Genomic DNA, 18,700 nt, shown 5'->3' with positions numbered 1-18,700 from the left:
TTCGCTCTTGTTGCCCAGGCTAGAGTGCAATGGCGCAGGCTCGGCTCACTGCAACCTCTGCCTCCTGGGTTCAAGTGATTCTCCTGCCTCAGCCTCCCAAGTAGCTGGGATTACAGGCACCCACCACCACACCCGGCTAATTTTCGTATTTTTAGCAGACACAGGGTTTCACCATGTGAACAGGTCTCGAACTCCTGACCTCAGGTGATCCACCCATCTTGGCCTCCCAAATTGCTAGGATTACAGGCGTGAACGACCGCACCTGGCCACACATTTTTGTTTTATGCCTTTGGGAAAAGCTAATTGCTTAGGCATTTTAAATTTTAGGTGTTGTGCAGCTGGGCGTGGTGGCTCATGCCTGTAATCCCAGCACTTTGGGAGGCCGAGGCGGGTGGATCACATGGTCAGGAGATCGAAACCATCCTGGCTAACACGGTGAAACCCTGTCTCTACTAAAAATACAAAAAATTAGCCAGGCATGGTGGCGGGCGCCTGTGGTCCCCGCTACTCTGGAGGCTGAGGCAGGAGAATGGCGTGAACCTGGGAGGTGGAGGTTGCAGTGAGCCGAGATTGTACCACTGCACTCCAGTCTGGGTGAAAGAGCGAGACTCCATCTTAAAAAAAAAAAAAAAAGGTGTTGTGCAGGATTCTTAAGATGCTAGAGAGGGACATCTCTGCCACATCTTTCATGCTGACTGCTGTGGTTCGTTGACCTGTCCAGGCTCCATCTGGCCGAGTTCCACACGCGCCTCCCCTGTTGTGAGCACTCATGGCTGTTCGTGAAGGAGTTGGTGTCCCCTAAACCTGCAGTTTGACATGAATTCACATCTGCTCTGTGTTTGAGACATGACTTTCTCAGTTCTGCAAATACAGTTTTGGCTGAGTGGTCTCTCCTGTGTCTTTTTTTCACTATGCATGATAGGTTTTAGAGAATAGTTTACATGTTTATTTTTTCCCACTTTTCCTTTCCCTCCCCAGGTGAGTCATTGGACACCACAGGGAGCAGGTCCGGACTGCCGGGGTGGGGGCTGTGTCCATTGGTTCTTTGGGGAATAGGCCTGTCCTGGCAGGGGTCATGCAGCCCCAGAAAGGCCACAGCCCTCCCAACAGTGTCCCCTCAAGGAGGTTCAGTCCACACTGGGCCTGTGTAATGACCAGGTTGGCCTCATTTTTGATATTCTTGTGCCTTCTCTCTTTTTCCTTGCTCAATCTCAGTAGATTTTTTTTTTTTTTTGGAGCTAGGGTCTTGCACCATCATCCAGGCTGGAGTGCAGTGGTGTGGTCACAGCTCCCTGCAACCTTGAACTCCTGGGTTCAAGCGATCCTCATGCCTCAGCCTCCCAAGTAGCTGAGCCTACAGGTGTGCACAGCCACACCTGGTTATTTTTTTTTATTTTGTGGAGATAGGGTCTTGTCATGTCACCCACCAGTGTCCCCTCAAGGAGGTTCAGTCCACACTGGGCCTGTGTAATGACCAGGCTGGCCTGATTTTTGATATTCTTCTGCCTTCTCTCTTTTTCCTTGCTCAATCTCAGTAGACTTTTTTTTTAGAGCTAGGGTCTTGCACCGTCATCCAGGCTGGAGTGCAGTGGTGTGATCACAGCTCCCTGCAACCTCAAACTCCTGGGTTCAAGCAATCCTTCTGCCTCAGCCTCCCAAGTAGCTGGGACTACAGGTGCGTGCAACCACACCTGGTTAATTTTTTTTTATTTTGTGGAGACAGGGTCTTGTCATGTCACCCAGGGATGTCTTGAACTCTTGGGCTCAAGTGATCCTCTCACCTTGACCTCCCAAAGTGCTGGGATTACAGGCGTGAGCCACTGTGCCCAGGCTCGGTAGAGATTTGTTTCACATTTTAGTGTTTCCTGAGAACCAGGTTGGGTTTTATTGGTCACCCCATGTTGGTTTTTGTTGGTTCATTTCCTATGTCAGTAATTTTTGTTCTCAATCTTATTCTGCCTTCTTTCTACTTTCTTTGTGTTTGTGCCATCCTTATTTTTCTAGCTTATTGAATTAGATCCATAAGTCATCTATATACTAAAGTTTTGGATAAGCGTTTTTAAGGCTACAGCTTCCTAAGTGTGTTTAATTGTGTTTACAGCTTGGGATTTGTAGTATATTCCATATTGTTCTGTTTTAAATACTTTGTCATCTGCGTTACTATTTCCCATATAACATACAGTTAGTTTTAAAACTCATTCTTAAAAATGATTTCTTTTTGGCTGAGCATGGTGGCTCATGCCTGTAATCCCAGCACTTTGGGAGGCCGAGGTAGGTGGATCACGAGGTCAGGAGATCGAGACCATCCTGGCTAACACGGTGAAACCCCATCTCTACTAAAAAAATACAAAAAAATTAGCCGGGCATGGTGGCGGGCGCCTGTAGTCCCAGCTACTCGGGAGGCTGAGGCAGGAGAATGGCATGAACCCAGGAGGCGGAGCTTGCAGTAAGCCGAGATTGCGTCACTGCACTCCAGCCTGGGCGACAGAGCAAGACTCCATCTCAAAAAACAAAAAAACAAAAAACAAAAAACAAAAACAAACGAACAAAAAAATATATTTTTTTTTATTTTTATTTTTTGAGACAGAGTCTCACTCTGTCACCCAGGCTGGAGTGCAGTGGCGCGATCTCGGCTCACTGCAACTTCCGCCTGCTGGATTCAAGCAATTCTCTGGCCTCAGCCTCCCAAGTAGCTGGGACCACAAATGCGTGCCACCATGCCCGGCTAATTTTTTGTATTTTTAGCAGAGACAGGGTTTCACCATGCTGGCCAGGCTGGTCTCAAACTCCTGACCTCATGATCTGCCCACCTCAGCCTCCCAAAGTGCTGGGATTACAGGCATGTGCCACCCGCGCCGGGCCCCAAAAATGGTTTCTTATTGGTTTCCAATTCCATTACCATTGGTCTGATTAAGTGATCTATATGTTATTGACCACTTGAAATTCATTAATACTTCCTTTGTGACTTGAGAACGTGATTGATTTTGTCACTGCTTCATAGATGTTTGGAAATAAACCATATTCTCTCTCTGTTGAGCGTAGGGGACCCTGTATTCTTTCCTGCTTGAGTGATGGTGTGTCTTTGACCTGGATGCCAGAAAGTGGCAGGAAGAACTTGAGGGACGTGTCAAAGGGGAGATTTGCTAATAGGAGGGTCTCAAATGGGTTTTTCCTTCCACTCGGGTTCACAATCCTGAGGGTGACAGATCAAGGAAATCCGATTACTGTCACTGTGAGGCCCTGGTGACCTGGCCATGGTAAACAGGAAAGGGATTTCACCCGGCTGCCCTGTCTTGAGGGAGTAATCCCAGTGAAGATTACGAGAATTGCAAAACCAAGAAGGCAGATGCTCGTTTCCCTAAATGAATACAAATAATTTTGTAAAAAGACCACTCATCAGGTTATAGATACTGTAAATGTAAATGATGTAAAATGAGGCTAAGAAACCTCTCATCATGATAATGGCAATTGGTGCATCACTGAATTTGTAGGGTGGAAAGTCAAGTGAAGCTCTAGATGTATTTAGAACTCATGGAATTTTAACTTTTTTTTTTTTTCCTTAGAAATGGGGTCTGCCGCCCAGGCTGGAATGTAGAGGCAATAACACGGCTCACTGCAGCCTCGACCTCCTGGGCTCAAGCGATCCTCCCACCTCAGCCTGTCGAGTAGCTGGGACTATAGGTGCATGCCACCATGCCTAGCTAATTTTTTAACTTTTGTAGAGACAAGGTCTCACTATGTTGCCCAGGCTGGTCTTGAACTCTTGGGCTTAAGCCATCTTCCCACCTCAGTCTCTTGAAGTGCTGGGATTACAGGTGTCAGCAACCACACCTGGCTGGAATTTTAACTTTTACCATTATATATACCTGATATTTTTCAACCCCTTGAGATGTAGAGGACATAAAAAATTACTGGGTTTATTTGTGGGTTTAGACCTGCACTATCCAATCTGGTAGCCACTAGCCACTTGTGACAACTTAAATTTAAATTAAAAGTTAATTAAAATGAAAACTTCAGTTCCTTAGGCACACTAGCCACATTCTGAGCTCTCCCAGCCATATGTGGCTGGTGGCTACTGGATTGGGTAGCACAGATACGGAGAGTTCACTGCTGCAGGCAGCTCTCTGGTGTGGAACTGGGTTAGAAATGGTAGCACCAAGGCTGGGCGTGCTGGCTAACGCCTGTAATCCCAGCATTTTGGGAGGCCAAGGCGGGCAGATCACTTGAGGCCCGGAGGTCGAGACCAGTCTGGCCAACATGGTGAAACCCCGTCTCTACTAAAAATACAAAAAATTAGCTGGATGTGGTGGCACATACCTGTAATCCCAGCTACTTGGTAGGCTGAGGCAGGAGAATCACTTGAACGTGGGAGGTGGAGGTTGCAGTGAGCCGAGATCGTGCCATTGCACTCTAGCCTGGGCGACAAGAACAAAACTCCATCTCAAAAAAGAAAAAGAAAAAGAAAAAGAAATAGTAGCACCAAGAAGAAAGGAGCCCCCACCCCAGCAGGAGGGAGAACAGGAGCAGGCTGGGTGGGGCACCCGGTGGCTTCCTCCAAGTTGGCTGTACCTCAGGCTGGAGGGAGGGGGCGTGTCCCTTCAGATGTGCATGTGGGAGTGCTAACTTCGGTACCACTCTTCTCTCCTGCAGTGAGCTGAGGAAGAGGTACAACGTCACAGCCATCCCCAAGCTTGTGATTGTGAAACAAAATGGGGAGGTCATCACCAACAAAGGGCGGAAGCAGATCCGGGAACGGGGGTTGGCCTGCTTCCAGGACTGGGTGGAGGCGGCCGATATCTTCCAGAATTTCTCCGTTTGAAGTGGGAGGGACCTCAGAGGGCCAGGACAGGTGCTGCTTCTCCAGCACCGACGCTGGGGCAAAGAGGAGCATGTTGGGTTCCTTCCTCTGTTGGTGTGATTTCATTGTATTTCAGAGCAGAAGCACTAAGCTGTGGTCAAAAGCAACTATTGCTCAGGAAATAATACACTCCATATTTTGATCATGCAGCCTGTTTGTATTATAGTTATTTTTGTTATTCTTTGCATACCTTTATCCACCTGTGCTTAAGGAAGGATCCTCATATGTTCATACTGAGCTGTTGGAAATCTATGCAAGACATTTATTTGTACAAGTCTCTTCAGGTAAAATAATATATTTATTGATAACATTTTCTGGCGATCTGTTTATTTTAATGATATGCTTTCACAACTATCTTAATAAAGTTTGCAAGCTGTGTACTTTAATAAACAAGTCTATTGCCTTCTTTCTCATTCCATTCCAGGTGCCAGTAGGAAGAAAAGGAGTCTCTTGACAAATACCGTGCTTAAATATGTCTTATTTGTCACAGGTGCTAGTTTTTAATTAAATGTCATCTTGGAATTTTCTTCTTCTCTTTGTTTTCTTTACACTTATTTGTAACAGCATTACAATATCCTAGAAAGCAATGAAATTTTCAAGGGTGTGTTTTCACATCTTCAAGATCAAACCTCAGTGTTACCTAAAAGTTAATAATCCATCGAAGTAAACAATCTTTATTAATGGTGTTGAAAGCCATCAGTGGTTCAGATTACTGTCCCAGCTTCCCCTGTGGCCTCTTGCTGGCGGGTCTTTCCTGTTTCTTTCCAGCCTCATTCTTATCCAATCAGCTGGGATTGTGAAAATACCGATACCCATCTCTAGCCAAGTCCTCACCTGCAGATCTGGTCAGCTTGCTGGGTTCCTCAGCTGAGAATTTGGAGCAAAGCTGACACCACTAGGACCAGCAATAGTAGAGTAAGGAAGCCCAGTGGGTGATACTCAGTGAACCTGTGCCACCAAGACATAAGCTGTTAATTAATTAGTCCCTTCAATCTCCCTCACCCTCTGCGCTGTCAGTTAGCTTCCCTGACCACTGAGACCCAGCCTCCTGGGGGCCCTGTGGGTTGACTAAGGATGCATTTACACTAACCTCATTGTTATTCATGCCCCAAATAAGTCATGTAGAAATGCAGTTTTCTTCCAAAACTCAGAGGTGAAATATTTATTTAATTATGGCTTTTTCTTTTCTTTTTTTTTTGAGATGGAGTTTCACTCTTGTTGCCCAGGCTGGAGTGCAATGGCGCGGTCTCAGCTCACTGCAACCTCCGCCTCCCGGGTTCAAGCGATTCTCTTGTCTCAGCCTCCCGAGTAGCTGGGATTACAGGCGCCCGCCACCACGCCCAGCGAATTTTTGTATTTTTAGTAGAGATGGGGTTTCATCATATTGGTCAGGCTGGTCTCGAACTCCTTACCTCAGGTGATCCACCTGCCTCGGCCTCCCAAAGTGCTGGGATTACAGGCGTGAGCCACTGTGCCCGGCCTAATTATGGTATTTTCAATCACACATTCTTGGGAACTGGGTGGACATCTCTTGCATGTAGAGTATCCATAAACTGTTCGTGTGTGTGTGTGTGTGTGTGTGTGTGTGTGTGTGAACCACAACCACACACTTTTAAAAGGTAGAGAAACGGCCCTCCTGGTAAACGTGCTTGTAACTGCCAAGAACTGTGTTGGTGTTTGTGGGCTGGAAGATTTTGCTCTGGGGTGACTAGAGGGAGAGGCAGGGTCCACCTCGGCTGGGCTGGCCCTGTAGGACATGGGCCTTCGTCACCTAGGGCTGGGAGAGTGATGTGTCCTTTGAACCATTATTACTCCCTGAAGACACATTCTTTTTTTTTTTTTTTTTCTGAGACAGAGTCTCTTGTCTCCCATGCTGGAGTGCAGCGGCACCATCTTGGCTCACTGCAATCTCTGCCTCCTGGGTTCAAGCGATTCTGTTGCCTCAGCCTCCCGAGTAGCTGGGATTAGAGGCGCCTGCCACCAAGCCCGGCTAATTTTGTATTTTTAGTTGAAATGGTGTTTCTTCATGTTGGCCAGGCTGGTCTCGAACTCCTGACCTCAAGTGATCCACCCGCTTCGGCCTCCCAGAGTGCTGTGATTACAGTCATGAGCCACCATGCTTGGCCAACACATACTTTAATATTATAACATCCCAAACAATTTTTCTTGATGTAAGGCAAAGTATTCCAGCCTTCTTTCCGAGAACTGTGTAATTTGTGACTATTTCTACAAGTGCCTTGTGCCCCTTGTGTTCCAGAAGCAATACGTGCTCACTGTGGACGAACATCAGGAAAAAGATTCCATCATCCTGAGGGAAAGCCATGATGGATGTTTTAGTCCATCTATATGTCCCCTAAAGTCACCACCTTTTTATTTTTTCTGTGTGTACACATTGCTTTTCATCTTTATACACTTGCCACCCTGCGTGTGGACATAGACAAGCAGTGGCAGCGTGGTGTGGGCACCATGGGGCAGGGGTTGAAAGACATGCAGCATCGTGACCCAGCCCAGGCCCACGTCTCATCCAGACTCCCTGGTGAGCCCCGTGGGCGCTAACATCTGAGAAGCATGGCTCTGCAAAGGTGTCTTGTCCACTGAATTTATTGAAGTCATTTCACTGATTTCAGCCCACAACTGGGGCATCTTTATTAAAGCCCAGGGTGCTCCACAAGCCATCAGGCCTGGGGCAGGTGGGGGCCCTCCCCTCTCTCAGGAGATGCCTAGCCACTGGCATTCCTGCAGGAGGGCGTGCAGACCTCAGGGAGACTCATGAAATGCTGGTCACTGTGCACTGGAGAGGGGAAGTCACTGAGAGAACACACGTATACACCACACATATAACCTACACACACCACAAACACACACACAGACACAGACATTCCTAGAGAAAGGAAGAAGAGGGGTGACACAGAGCTCACCAGTCAGGAGAATTATGCTCTATTGGGCTAGACTGACTTAGGCCGAATTTACAAACACCATGGAGGTACCTTAAAACCCCATCCTTTCAGTAGGGTGGCCTATGCTAATTTTCATTGAAAAGAGCCTCTGTTTTAGTCACCTCCACTTTGCCAGCTATCTAGAATCTTTGAGCCATTTGGTAAACTGAATTACCCTTCTCTCCTGCATTTTTGTTTAAGAATTATCTGGGCTGGGCATGGTGGCTCATGCCTATAATCCCAGCACTTCCGGAGGCCGAGGTGGGTGGATTACCTAAGGTCAGAAGTTCAAGACCAGCCTGGCCAATGTGGTGAAACCCCGTCTCTACTAAAAATACAAAAATTAGCTGGGCATGGTGGCGGGCACCTGTAATTCCAGCTACCCGGGAGGCTGAGGCAACAGAATCGCCGAACCCAGGAGGCAGAGGTTGCAGTGAGCTGAGATCATACCACCGCACTCCAGCCTGGGCAACAAAGGGCGCAACTCCATCTTAAAAAAAAAAAATAAAGAAAAAAGAATGATCTTATCTGATGAGTCAGGTGTGGTGGCTCACGCCTGTAATCCCAGCACTTTGGGAGGCCGAGGTGGGTGGATTGCCTGAGGTCAGGAGTTCAAGACCAGCCTGGACAACATGGTGAAACCCCGTCTCTACTAAAAATACAAAAATTAGCTGGGCGTGGTGGCAGGTGCCTGTAATCCCAGCTACTCAGGAGGCTGAGGCAGGAGAATTGCTTGAACCCAGGAGGTGGAGGTTGCAGTGTGCCAAGATCACGCTATTGCCCTCCAGCCTGGGCAACAAGAGGAAGACTTTGTCTCAAAAAAAAAAAAAAAAAAAAAAAGCTGGGTGCTGTAGCTCATGCCTGTAATCCTAGCACTTTTGGAGGCCAAGGTGTGTGGATCACGAGGTCAGGAGATGGAGACCATCCTGGCTAATATGGTGAAACCCTGTCTCTAAAATGGTGAAACCCTGTCTCTACTAAAAATACAAACAAACAAACAAAAAATAGCCAGGCATGGTGGCACGCATCTGTAGTCCCAGCTACTCAGGAGGCTGAGGTGGGAGGCTGAACCTGGGAGGCGGAGCTTGCAGTGAGCCGAGATGGCACCACCGCACTCCAGCCTGGGTAACAGAGCAAGACTCTGTCTCAAAAAAAAAAAAAAAAAAAAAAAAGGAATTATCTTATCTGGCTGTTTGCTTTGTGTGTGTATTTTATTCTATGTACTTGCCATGGCCTGAATGTTTCTGTCCGGTATAATCCATGTGTTGAAGTCCTAACCCCTAGGTGATGGTGGTGTTAGGAGGTGGGGCCTTTGGGAGGTGATTAGGTCAGGAGGGTGGGGTGGAGCCCTCATAAATGGGAGTAGTGTCCTCCTAAGAGAGACCCTTACCCCTTCTAATATATGAGGACACAGTGAGCAGATGCCATCTGTGAACAAGAAGTGGGCCCTTAGGAAACACAGAAACTACTGCCATTTTGACCTTGGACTTCCAGCCTCCAAAACTGTGAGCAATACATTTCTATTATGATACACAGCCTCGTCTGTGGTATTTTGTGATAGCAGCCTGAGCAGACAAAGACAGCGCCTTTAAGTAGTCTAACCTGAACCCTCCACTGGCTATCCAGGTCTCCTCTCGAGATATGCAGACACATCCATTGGTCTGTCCCTTCTATCTTCTTGAAGAAACCTGTGCTGAAGCCTCCCAACATCTCCATAGGTTCTGGTGAGCTATGTGCCTGGTACATCTGTCAACCCGATGTCACCCTTTGGAATGATCCCTGGGCTGCTCCACGGCTCTCTCCTGCATTGAGTTTCTCTTTCTTGTCATTCTGTTTCTTGGTTTCCACCCTTGTTTTGTTGGAATACATCCTCTAATAGTTTCCTAAGAACAGGTGAAAGGGGGCAAACTCTTTGAAGTCTCCTGAGTCTGAAAAGCCTCCATTCTATATGTACTCACTGGATGAGTGGCAGGTGCAGAATTTAGGTTGGAAGTACTTTCCTTCAGTGATTTGAAGGCACTACCTCATAGTTTTTTTTGTTTCTTTGTTATTGTCGAGAGATCCAACTACACTGTGACCCCTGGCCCTGTGAGTTGTTACTGTATTAGGCCATTCTTGCATTGCTATAGATACCTGAGACTGGCTCATGGTTCTGCAGGCTATACAGGAAGCATGATGCTGGCATTTGCTTAGCTTCTTGGGAGGCCTCAGGAAGCTTACAATCATGGCAGAAGGTGAAAGGCGAGCAGGCATGTTACATGCCCAGAGCAGGAGCAAGAAAGGGAGGGGGAAGGTGCCACACACTTTTTTTGTTTTTTTAGATGGAGTTTTGCACTCGTTGCCCAGGCTGGAGTATAGTGGTGCTATCACGGCAACCTCCGCCTCCCAGGTTTAAGTGATCCTCCTGCCTCAGCCTCCTGAGTAGCTGCGATTACAGGCATGGGCCATCACGCCTGGCTAATTTTTTTGTATTTTTAGTAGAGATGGGATTTCTCCATATTGGTCTGGCTGGTCTCAAACTCCTGACCTCAGGTGATCTGCCCACCTTGGCCTCCCAAAGGTCTGGGATTACAGGCGTGAGCCACAGTGCCCAGCCTGCCACACACTTCTAAGCTACCAGATCTTGCAAGAGCTCAGTCACTATTGCAAGGACAATACCAAGAGAATGGCACTAAACCATTCATGAGAAATCCACCCCCATGATCCAATCACCACCCACCAAGCCCCACCTCCACCAATGGGAGTTACAATTCAACATGATATTTGGGAAGGGACACACATCCAAACTACATCAGTGACCAAGCTGGACCTGGGTCTGCCCACCCAGCACAGCAAAGCTAAACACTAACATGGTGATGGCAGTGAGAGAAAGTGAGGCATTTATTGTGTGGTGCCAACAAGAATCAGGCAGCTCAGGCTTAAGACACAAATTTAATGGCTTACGTGTAAGGGTTTTTAAAGGCGGGAGGCAGAGGTTACATGCAAAGTAATAAATGAATACATGGAAGCTACACATTGGTTTGGCCTAAAAAGGTGGGACATCTTGAAGCAGGGAAGCTCATAGGTCATAGGTAGATTCAAAGATTTTCTGACTTGTTATTGGTTAAGCTTTGTCTAAAAACTTGGGGTCAGCAGAAAGGAATCTTGAGCTCTGGCCTGTGGGTGTGACTTCCTCCAGGACCCTTAGTAGGAAGAAATTTAGAATAGAGAACAGTGGTCACAGTTCAGTCCTCAATTCTCTCTTCTCTGAGGTCTATGTGCCAGTAGATGACACTTTCCATTTGGTATGGTCCAGGTTTCTGAAAAGCAACTCAAGAATATTGTTAAGGTGTAATCTTTAGTTTCTGTAGGGAACCGAACATTCTGTGGCTCTGACTTCCTTGGCTATTGTGTGAGGCTCTCGTCACCTTCTTGTTTTCTAGGTTGCTTATTTACTTCTCAAGGCTGGGTAGGTGCCTGGAATTTCCCTTAAAGAAACTCAAGATGTTCCTTTATTTCCATGCTTGTCAGGGGTGGCAGGCCTCCAAGAGGGGTCCCTGCTGCATCTCAAGCGTGGTCTATTCTCTCTCAGAACTTGTCAGATATTCTCCTTGCCTGTTGTTCTATACTTTCATGATGCCTTAGCAAGCCTCTGTTTTCACCTTAGGGCCTGTTGGCTCTTGGGAGCTGTTCAGTCTGGAAACACACTTGTTTTCTTCTGGGAAATGTTTGAGTTATTTTTCTTAATTTTCTGTCTTCTGTTTTGTTGGCTTTGTCTTTCGGCAATTCCTAGTATTTGAATGTTGGACTTTCTAGATTGGACCTCTAACATCCTTATATTTTTCTCTTCTATCTGCCATCTCTTTTTATTTTTGTTCTACTTTTTGAGAGATTTCCTCAAATTTATCTTCTAGCCCTTTATCTGCTATCATGATTTTAATACATATAAAGAGTTCTTTGTTGTCTGAGTCAGTTTCTCTCTGTCTCTCTTCTCTCCCTCCTTTCCCTTCCTATCTCTTTCTTTCATGGCATTCTGTTCTAGTTCCATGAAAGCAACATCTCCTCATACCTCTCTAAGGATATTAACCATATTTTTAAAATGTCTTCTTTCTGCACAGTTTCTGTTCACCCCAAGTGGCTTCCCCTTCCCCTTCCTCTGTTGCTTCTCTCTCCTGTTTATTTTGGGAGGGACTTAGCAGAACATCAGTGGGGCTTGGTAACGCTGAGCTCCCCTATAGAGTGATCCTGCTGGAGCCATTCTGTTAGCAAGATTGCTCTTTCTGGCTTGTCACATTTACTAGAAAGCATCCTCTTATCTCCTATCAGGAGGAGGGATGAAAGGCTCAGTGTTCTGGGACCTGGGTAGGATCATACCTTTTCATGAAATTACCCTGATTTCATTTTGGCACTCTTACTTTCAGCCACGTATTTCTCAACCAAGAGAGCCCATTTGTCACCTCAGGGGTGGTAAGTTCAATCACTCAGCATGTGGAGGTGGGAGGGAGGCTGGAGATCAAACCATTTTGTAAACACATCACACTCTTCCTTATAGGTGCCTGTATTACTACTTCAAGGGGGCTTCTGGAGCCACTGGCCCCCAGTCATTTGAGGATTACTTGGGATAAACCAGTTGGTTCTCACATTTTCTACCTCTGGCCCAGATCACGCCTGTGTGTCTGTGGAGTCAGCCTCCACTTCCCTTCCGCTTTTACAGCTTCCAAACATGTTTTTGTTTTGTTTACTCTTTTGTTTTCCCCATCATTAAAAAAACAAATCCCTTTGCTGTCATTTCAATGGCTCTATTAGGGAGTGAAATTGCATGCATGTGTTTAAACTGCCTATTTGCCTGATTGTTGAGAAAAGTTAATTTTATGTTTGTAATTTTACAAGAAGACTCCTTTTAAAATTTTACTTAATTTAGTGAACTGACAAAATACCATGTGAATCTAGTTTTCTGCTTTAAACATGCATTTTTTTTTTTTTTTTTTTTTTGAGATGGAGTCTTGCTCTGTCACCCAGGCTGGAGTGCAATGGCGATCTCCACTCACTGCAAACTCTGCCTCCTGAGTTCACGCCATTCTCCTGCCTCAGCCTCCCTAGTAGCTGGGACTACAGGTGCCCGCCACCACGCCCAGCTAATTTTTGTATTTTTAGTAGAGACGGGATTTCACCGTGTTAGCCAGGATGGTCTCAATCTCCTGACCTCGTGATCCACCCACCTCGGCCTCCCAAAGTGCTGGGATTACAGGCGTGAGCCACCGCGCCCGGTGAAACATGCATTCTTAACCTTTATAATACCTCCACAGTTGTAATGACAAGTTCAAAGTTATTTCTACAATATCTGTCTGACTTTGCCATTGGAGTATGAGAATGAGAACAATTGTGCCCAGTTGAATCTGACCACTTTACACCAGAGGTAGGAAGTGGTGGAAAAATTGCCCACGACTAAGACCTAAAAGGATGATTTTAAACTAGGGGCAGCTAGCTAGGAATCTTAGATCTGAAATCCTGGATGATATCCTTCCACTCCACATGAAAAACCCATCTATAATCTAATGTCCCATGGGACCCAGTCTTGCCTTCAGTGAATGCCGTAATAATTGCAAAAAGCAAACTCCAATTGTTACTTGCATCATTTGAAAAATAATTGAGGAGATCCACTTCACAACCCAAGGCTACTCATCTAAAACCTCCTTTGCTAGCCGGGCATGGTGATGTGCGCCTGTAATCCCAGCTACTCAGGAGGCTGAGGCAGGAGAATTGATTGAACCCGGGAAGCGGAGGTTGCAGTGAGCTGAGATTGTGCCATTGCACTCCAGCCTGGGTGACAAGAGTGAAATTCTGTCTCAAAAAAGCCCAAACAACAACAACAACAACAAAAAACCCTTGCTTCTCCTCCCCAAATAGCCCTCCAGAGTCTTCCATCCACTCCTTTTGAGGCCCAGCCCATGTGGCTCTGCTCCCCACCCTCCTTCTCCTTGTCTGTGAACTCCTTGCTACATAGCGTGTTGCAGCATGTCTGGTTGAATCTGCATCGCTTTATTTTTTTCTCCTGGTGCTACATCTGCAGCTGGGTCTAACCCAGAGGCTCTTTCTAGCGGGTCAGGGAGGTGGAGAGTCCGACAGGGTAAGAAGAACATTTTTCTTATCTAGCTGTGGAGTGACAGAGAGAGGGCTGGCTAGGGACACAAGAAATCATATCTCCTTTATACTTCATGTAAAAGATCTGATATTATTCCAGATATATTTACCTGGAATAAATCCTCAAGATTAAAGCCTTATGGTTTGTTTGGGTAAACATTTGCAGTGATAAGGCATAAGAGACATCATTTTTCATTCCTATGTTCTTTTTGCTTTTCTATTTTCACTTTCTGAAACAGAAAAGTAATGATCTTTATTCCTCTTTCCTTATGTATGTGTTGTCATGATTTTGTTACAAATAATCATCTTCAGGTAAATGTATTGTATTAGTACAAGGTTTTAGATATCAATTAATTAATTCATCCATTCATTCATTCAACAGGTGTTTGGTTCTTCTCTCTCCAGGCCTGGGCTGACATGAAACTCACCGTTATAATGGTATATGATGAGGTGGTGGAGTCAGGGCCTCAGGCAGGGATGAAGCTCAGAGGGAGAAGATAGAGTGGGGCTGGAGGAACCTGTAAGGACCACTGCCCCATTCTGACACCATGGCCCTTTATTTATTTTTATTATTATGTTTTTGAGATGGAGTCTCCCTTTGTCACCCAGGTGGGAGTGAAGTGGTGAGATCTTGGCTCACTGCAACCTCCACCTCCCACGTTCAAGTGATTCTCCTGCCTCAGCCTCCTGAGTAGCTGGGATTATAGGCGTGCACCACCACAGCAGCTAATTTTTGTCTTTTTAGTAGAGATGGGGTTTCACCATGTTGGCCAGGCTGGTCTCAAACTCCTGACCTCAAGTGATCTGCCCACCTTGGCCTCCCAAAGTGCTGGGATTACAGACGTGAGCCACCGCACCCAGACAGGCCCTTTAAAGAAGACCTCAATGACCACTTCCTGGAGAGGAAATCTGATGCCTTTGGCAGGGAATGATTTATTTCTTTATGTTGATAATAACCATCTGCTGGAGTTGAACCAAGAATTATATATCTGCACTGAAGGAAATCATTTAGGAATATTTCTCTGTATTGCAGAGCCCTGGATATAACAATATTGCAGCAACAAATATTAATTGCAACAAGTATTTTTGGCAGGTTGCTGTCTCGTTTACATATCTCACCTGAATGAGGCTCCTCTTTTTCCGACCTCTCCCTGGACATTGTAAAAGAAAATAAAATTTCAGGGCCCTATAAATTTTTATACCGTGGGGGAACTTAAGCCTGGAGACTGAGTCACGTAGCATGTTGTTTGCAATTCTGCTTCTTATTATAGCTTAACTCTCTTACTCACTGTTCTTGTCCTAGAATTGACTAGGAGAGACCAGATACCAGATCTACCCACCTTCCAATCACTGATCTTGGTTATAGATTGACTGCCTCATTTATTGTCCTGTACCTAACTCAGACCAGATGGTACACAAGACTTGATGATGTTGCAGGGTAAACCCTGAAACTGGGGCTTAGCCCAGGAGGCCACATGGGTTTTTTGGCTTTGCACAGGAAAGAATTCAAGAGTGAGCTGACAGAGACAGTGAGAGCAAGTTTGTTAAGAAAGTAAATGAATAAAAGGGCGATTCCTTCATAGGCAACCCTCAGGGCTGCTGGTTGGCTATTTTTATGGTTGTTGCTTGATCATATGCTAAACAAAGTGTGGATTATTGATGAGTTTTCTGGAAACTGGTGGTGAATCCTCAAAACCCGGGGTTCCTACTCTTTTTGGACCATATAGGGTAACTTCTGGAAGTTACCATGGCATCTGTTAACTGTCATGGCGCCACTGGGAGTGTCTTTTAGCATGCTGATGCACTATATAATTAGCATATAATGAGCCATGAGGACAGCCAGAGGTTGCTTTTGTAGCTGTCTGTGTTCTAGCTGGTTTGGACTGGCTTCTCTGCCACATCAGCAGGGTCTTTGTGACCTGTGTCTTGTGAAACAAGTCCTTGCAAACTCCTATCTTAATGACAGTTATATCTTCAGTGTGGAATGTAAATATACTTTTCCTGAAAGGAAAAAAGCCCTGGTGATTCTTTCGGTGCTGCTTTGCCAGCTGGAAACCTCTGTCCGGTGGTGCCTTTGCTCGGGCTTTGCTTGGTTCTGGGCTTGGCACTGGGCTCACTCCTCCCACTTAGCCTGGCGAGCTGCGCTCAGTTCTTGCTACTGTCCCAGATCCTTCACCTTCTGAGGGCAAGCCAGGTGCAGAGCGGCAAAAGGTGTGTGAGCCAGTGAGCAGAGGGTCCGGCCACAGTGCACAGCCAGGCACGCCGGCTGTTGTGGTTGGGTGGGCAGCTCTAGGTGCCAGCACAGGCATGGGCTCCACGCAAGGCTGCAGCTGGACCAGGTGTGCCTTGAATGGCTTCCACCTTGGGTGCTGGCATCTGGATGAGGGCAACACAGTGGCTCCCAGAAACTCGGAGACACAGCAACCCTGGAGCCCCAAGCGGGTGTTACAGTGGGTCACAACTCTGGCTCAGGGAGTCCCGAGGTCTCGGCCCCCAGAGGGTCACAGCTCTTCTCTCATAGTCTGGTGAATGGGAGTGCATCACCGCCTGCAACTTGGTGGGCCAGCCAGGAATATGTTTCAGCTCGTTTGCATTACAGCTTGTTTGGTCTTGCCAGTCCACTTCAGCCTGTGGCTGGCCTGGCCCCACCGCTGCTTCCTGTCACATGGGGAGGCCACCTGGCAATGGCAGAGGGCAGGAGGGCTACAGTGTTACAGCTCCTTTCTCACCCACTGTTTGGTGGGTCTTGGGTTCTTGTCCAAGAAGAATGAGGTTACATGGACAAGCGGAGAGTCAGCAAGGCAGAGAAGAGTTTTATTGAGTGACAACAGTTTTTGACATGAGAGGGGACCCGAAGTGGGTAACCCATATCTGAAGGTGGGTAGTCCCAACATGTAGCTGAGTCCAGGGGTTTCATGGGCTCAGAATGGGGGAGTGTGTGCTGATTGGTCCATAAGCAGTCCTGGAAAAAGCACCATTTGATTGGCTATAAAAGCATCAAGGAAGTTCTCACTCAGGTCATGGACTCTACCTGGAGCTGGCTGCCTGGTTTTCAGGCTTCAGGCTGTCTATGGCTTGAAGATCAGGTTTCACTGGGGACCTGCCCCTGTCTGCCTAGGAATTTGTCTGCCTCCTACTGCTATCAACACTTTGGCTCATCAGATTGTTGTAACTATGCATTAAGCCTTCCATAGAAAGATGTTAGGCCAGGTGCAAGTGGCTCACACCTGTAATCCTAGCACTTTGGGAGGCCGAGGCAGGTGGATCTCTTGAGGTCAGGAGTTCGAAACCAGCCTGGCCAACATGGTGAAATCTCATCTGTACTAAACATACAAAAAAAAAAAAAAAAAAAAAAAAAAAAAATTACCTGGGTGTGGTTGCAGACCCCTGTAATCCCAGCTACTCAGGAGGCTGAGACAGGAGAATCACTTGAACCCGGGAGGCGGAGGTTGCAGTGAGCCAAGATCATGCCACTGCACTCCATCCTAGGTGACAGAGTGAGACTCCATCTCAAAAAAAAAAAAAAGAAAGAAAGATGTTGAAATTCTGTTAAGCTTCCCTAAGCTTTGTTCATATAAGCAATCCCAAACTTCTACTACACTTTGAAGCACAGATTTCCATTCTTTGGAATACATTCTTCCCAAGTGGGCTGTCCTCAACTTTGTACTGTTGGGATAAATTCTCTTTGAACTAGATTCTGAACCTTTTGATTATTTTAGGTTGACAATACTGTTGGGACATCAGCTTTAAAAGAGACCTGAGAAATCACAGGCTTGGGTGGCTTTCCTTTCATTCTGTGCATCAAATTTTCCAAATTTTCCTAGTGGAGGCTCCTGCACCAGAGTCAGGATTTCTGCAGAGATCACAGGGTGAGCATGTTCTTAAGGTAAACGTGAATTAAGCAAATGCACAAACATATGAACAAACAACTTTTGCTGTCAGAGTCATTCCAATTTGCAGAATCACTGGGCTTGAAATGACTTCCCTATACCCTGTGTTCAGGTGGAGTGGAGCCACCAACAGCTAAGACAGGAGGCAGGAATAGTCTAATTTCTGAACAACTGACCTTTGTCCAAAAATGAGCGCTGACTGGCAACCTTGGTTTACAATTGTGCTTTCCACTTCACACTACCCAGAGGGGGAGAATGGCAAAGCCCAGAAAACCAGCCAACCAGCAGCCACTCATCAGAATCCCTGCAGTCACTCAAGAATCTGCACATTAGATAGAGCATAATTTCCAGGAGGGATTATTTCACTCTCCTGTTTGAGCATACAGTTGGAATGAGGGGCCTTTGCTCTCTCTTTCCAGGAAATTTCCCCTGCAACAATTTTTCTGCCCTTGCTTCATTCAGCAGACATCACTGAGAATGTGTTCAGTGGGAATAGGATTGTGCCTCTGTGACACTGTGAAATATATATTTGGGCTTCATCTGTTTCCTGGCACATGGCTCATAAAACACTTGGAATCTCCAGAGTGATGAGTCTTTTGTATGTCAATGAAATGACTGCTGGTTGGGGGCCCCTGAATAGCCTCAGGATGGGGCTGGTTCCCAGGGGAACCAACCATGTGGTCAGAGGGTTGGAACTTTCAGCTCCGAGGGGACCTCCTGGGAGGGAAGAGGGGCTGAAGATTGAGTTGACCACCAATGGCCAATGATGTCATCAGTCATGCCTACGTAATAAAGCTTCCATGAAACCCCAAAAGAACAGAGTTTGGGGAGTTTCTGGCTAGCTGAACACGTAGAGATTCCTGGAGGATGGTGTTCCCGGAGAGGGCATGGAAGCT

At 46.5% G+C, this 18,700-nt stretch overlaps 1 protein-coding gene across 4 annotated transcripts in view; it reads left to right on the top strand.

Moving 5' to 3' along the window:
* Positions 1-18,700, top strand: part of NXNL2 (nucleoredoxin like 2) — a 40,998-nt gene that overhangs the window by 4,676 nt on the left and 17,622 nt on the right. Inside the window, exons 2-3 of one of the 4 annotated variants that reach the window (XR_010148649.1) lie at positions 4,651-5,142; positions 5,283-5,353. The exons of 1 other annotated variant lie outside the window; for it this stretch is intronic. Coding sequence is in view for 1 of the 3 variants with exons in the window: in XM_520116.8 (XP_520116.3) it covers positions 4,651-4,819 (169 nt within the window). In the remaining 2 variants the exon portion in view is untranslated. Of the gene's footprint in view, positions 1-4,650; positions 5,252-5,282; positions 5,354-18,700 lie in introns of those variants that run through there. 2 more of the 4 variants (XR_001720843.4, XM_520116.8) reach the window with 2 other exon arrangements.

Source organism: Pan troglodytes, chromosome 11, assembly GCF_028858775.2.
Source record: "Pan troglodytes isolate AG18354 chromosome 11, NHGRI_mPanTro3-v2.0_pri, whole genome shotgun sequence".
NCBI classification, from domain to species: Eukaryota; Metazoa; Chordata; class Mammalia; order Primates; family Hominidae; genus Pan; species Pan troglodytes.
This window is presented reverse-complemented; position numbering and strand designations above follow the sequence as displayed.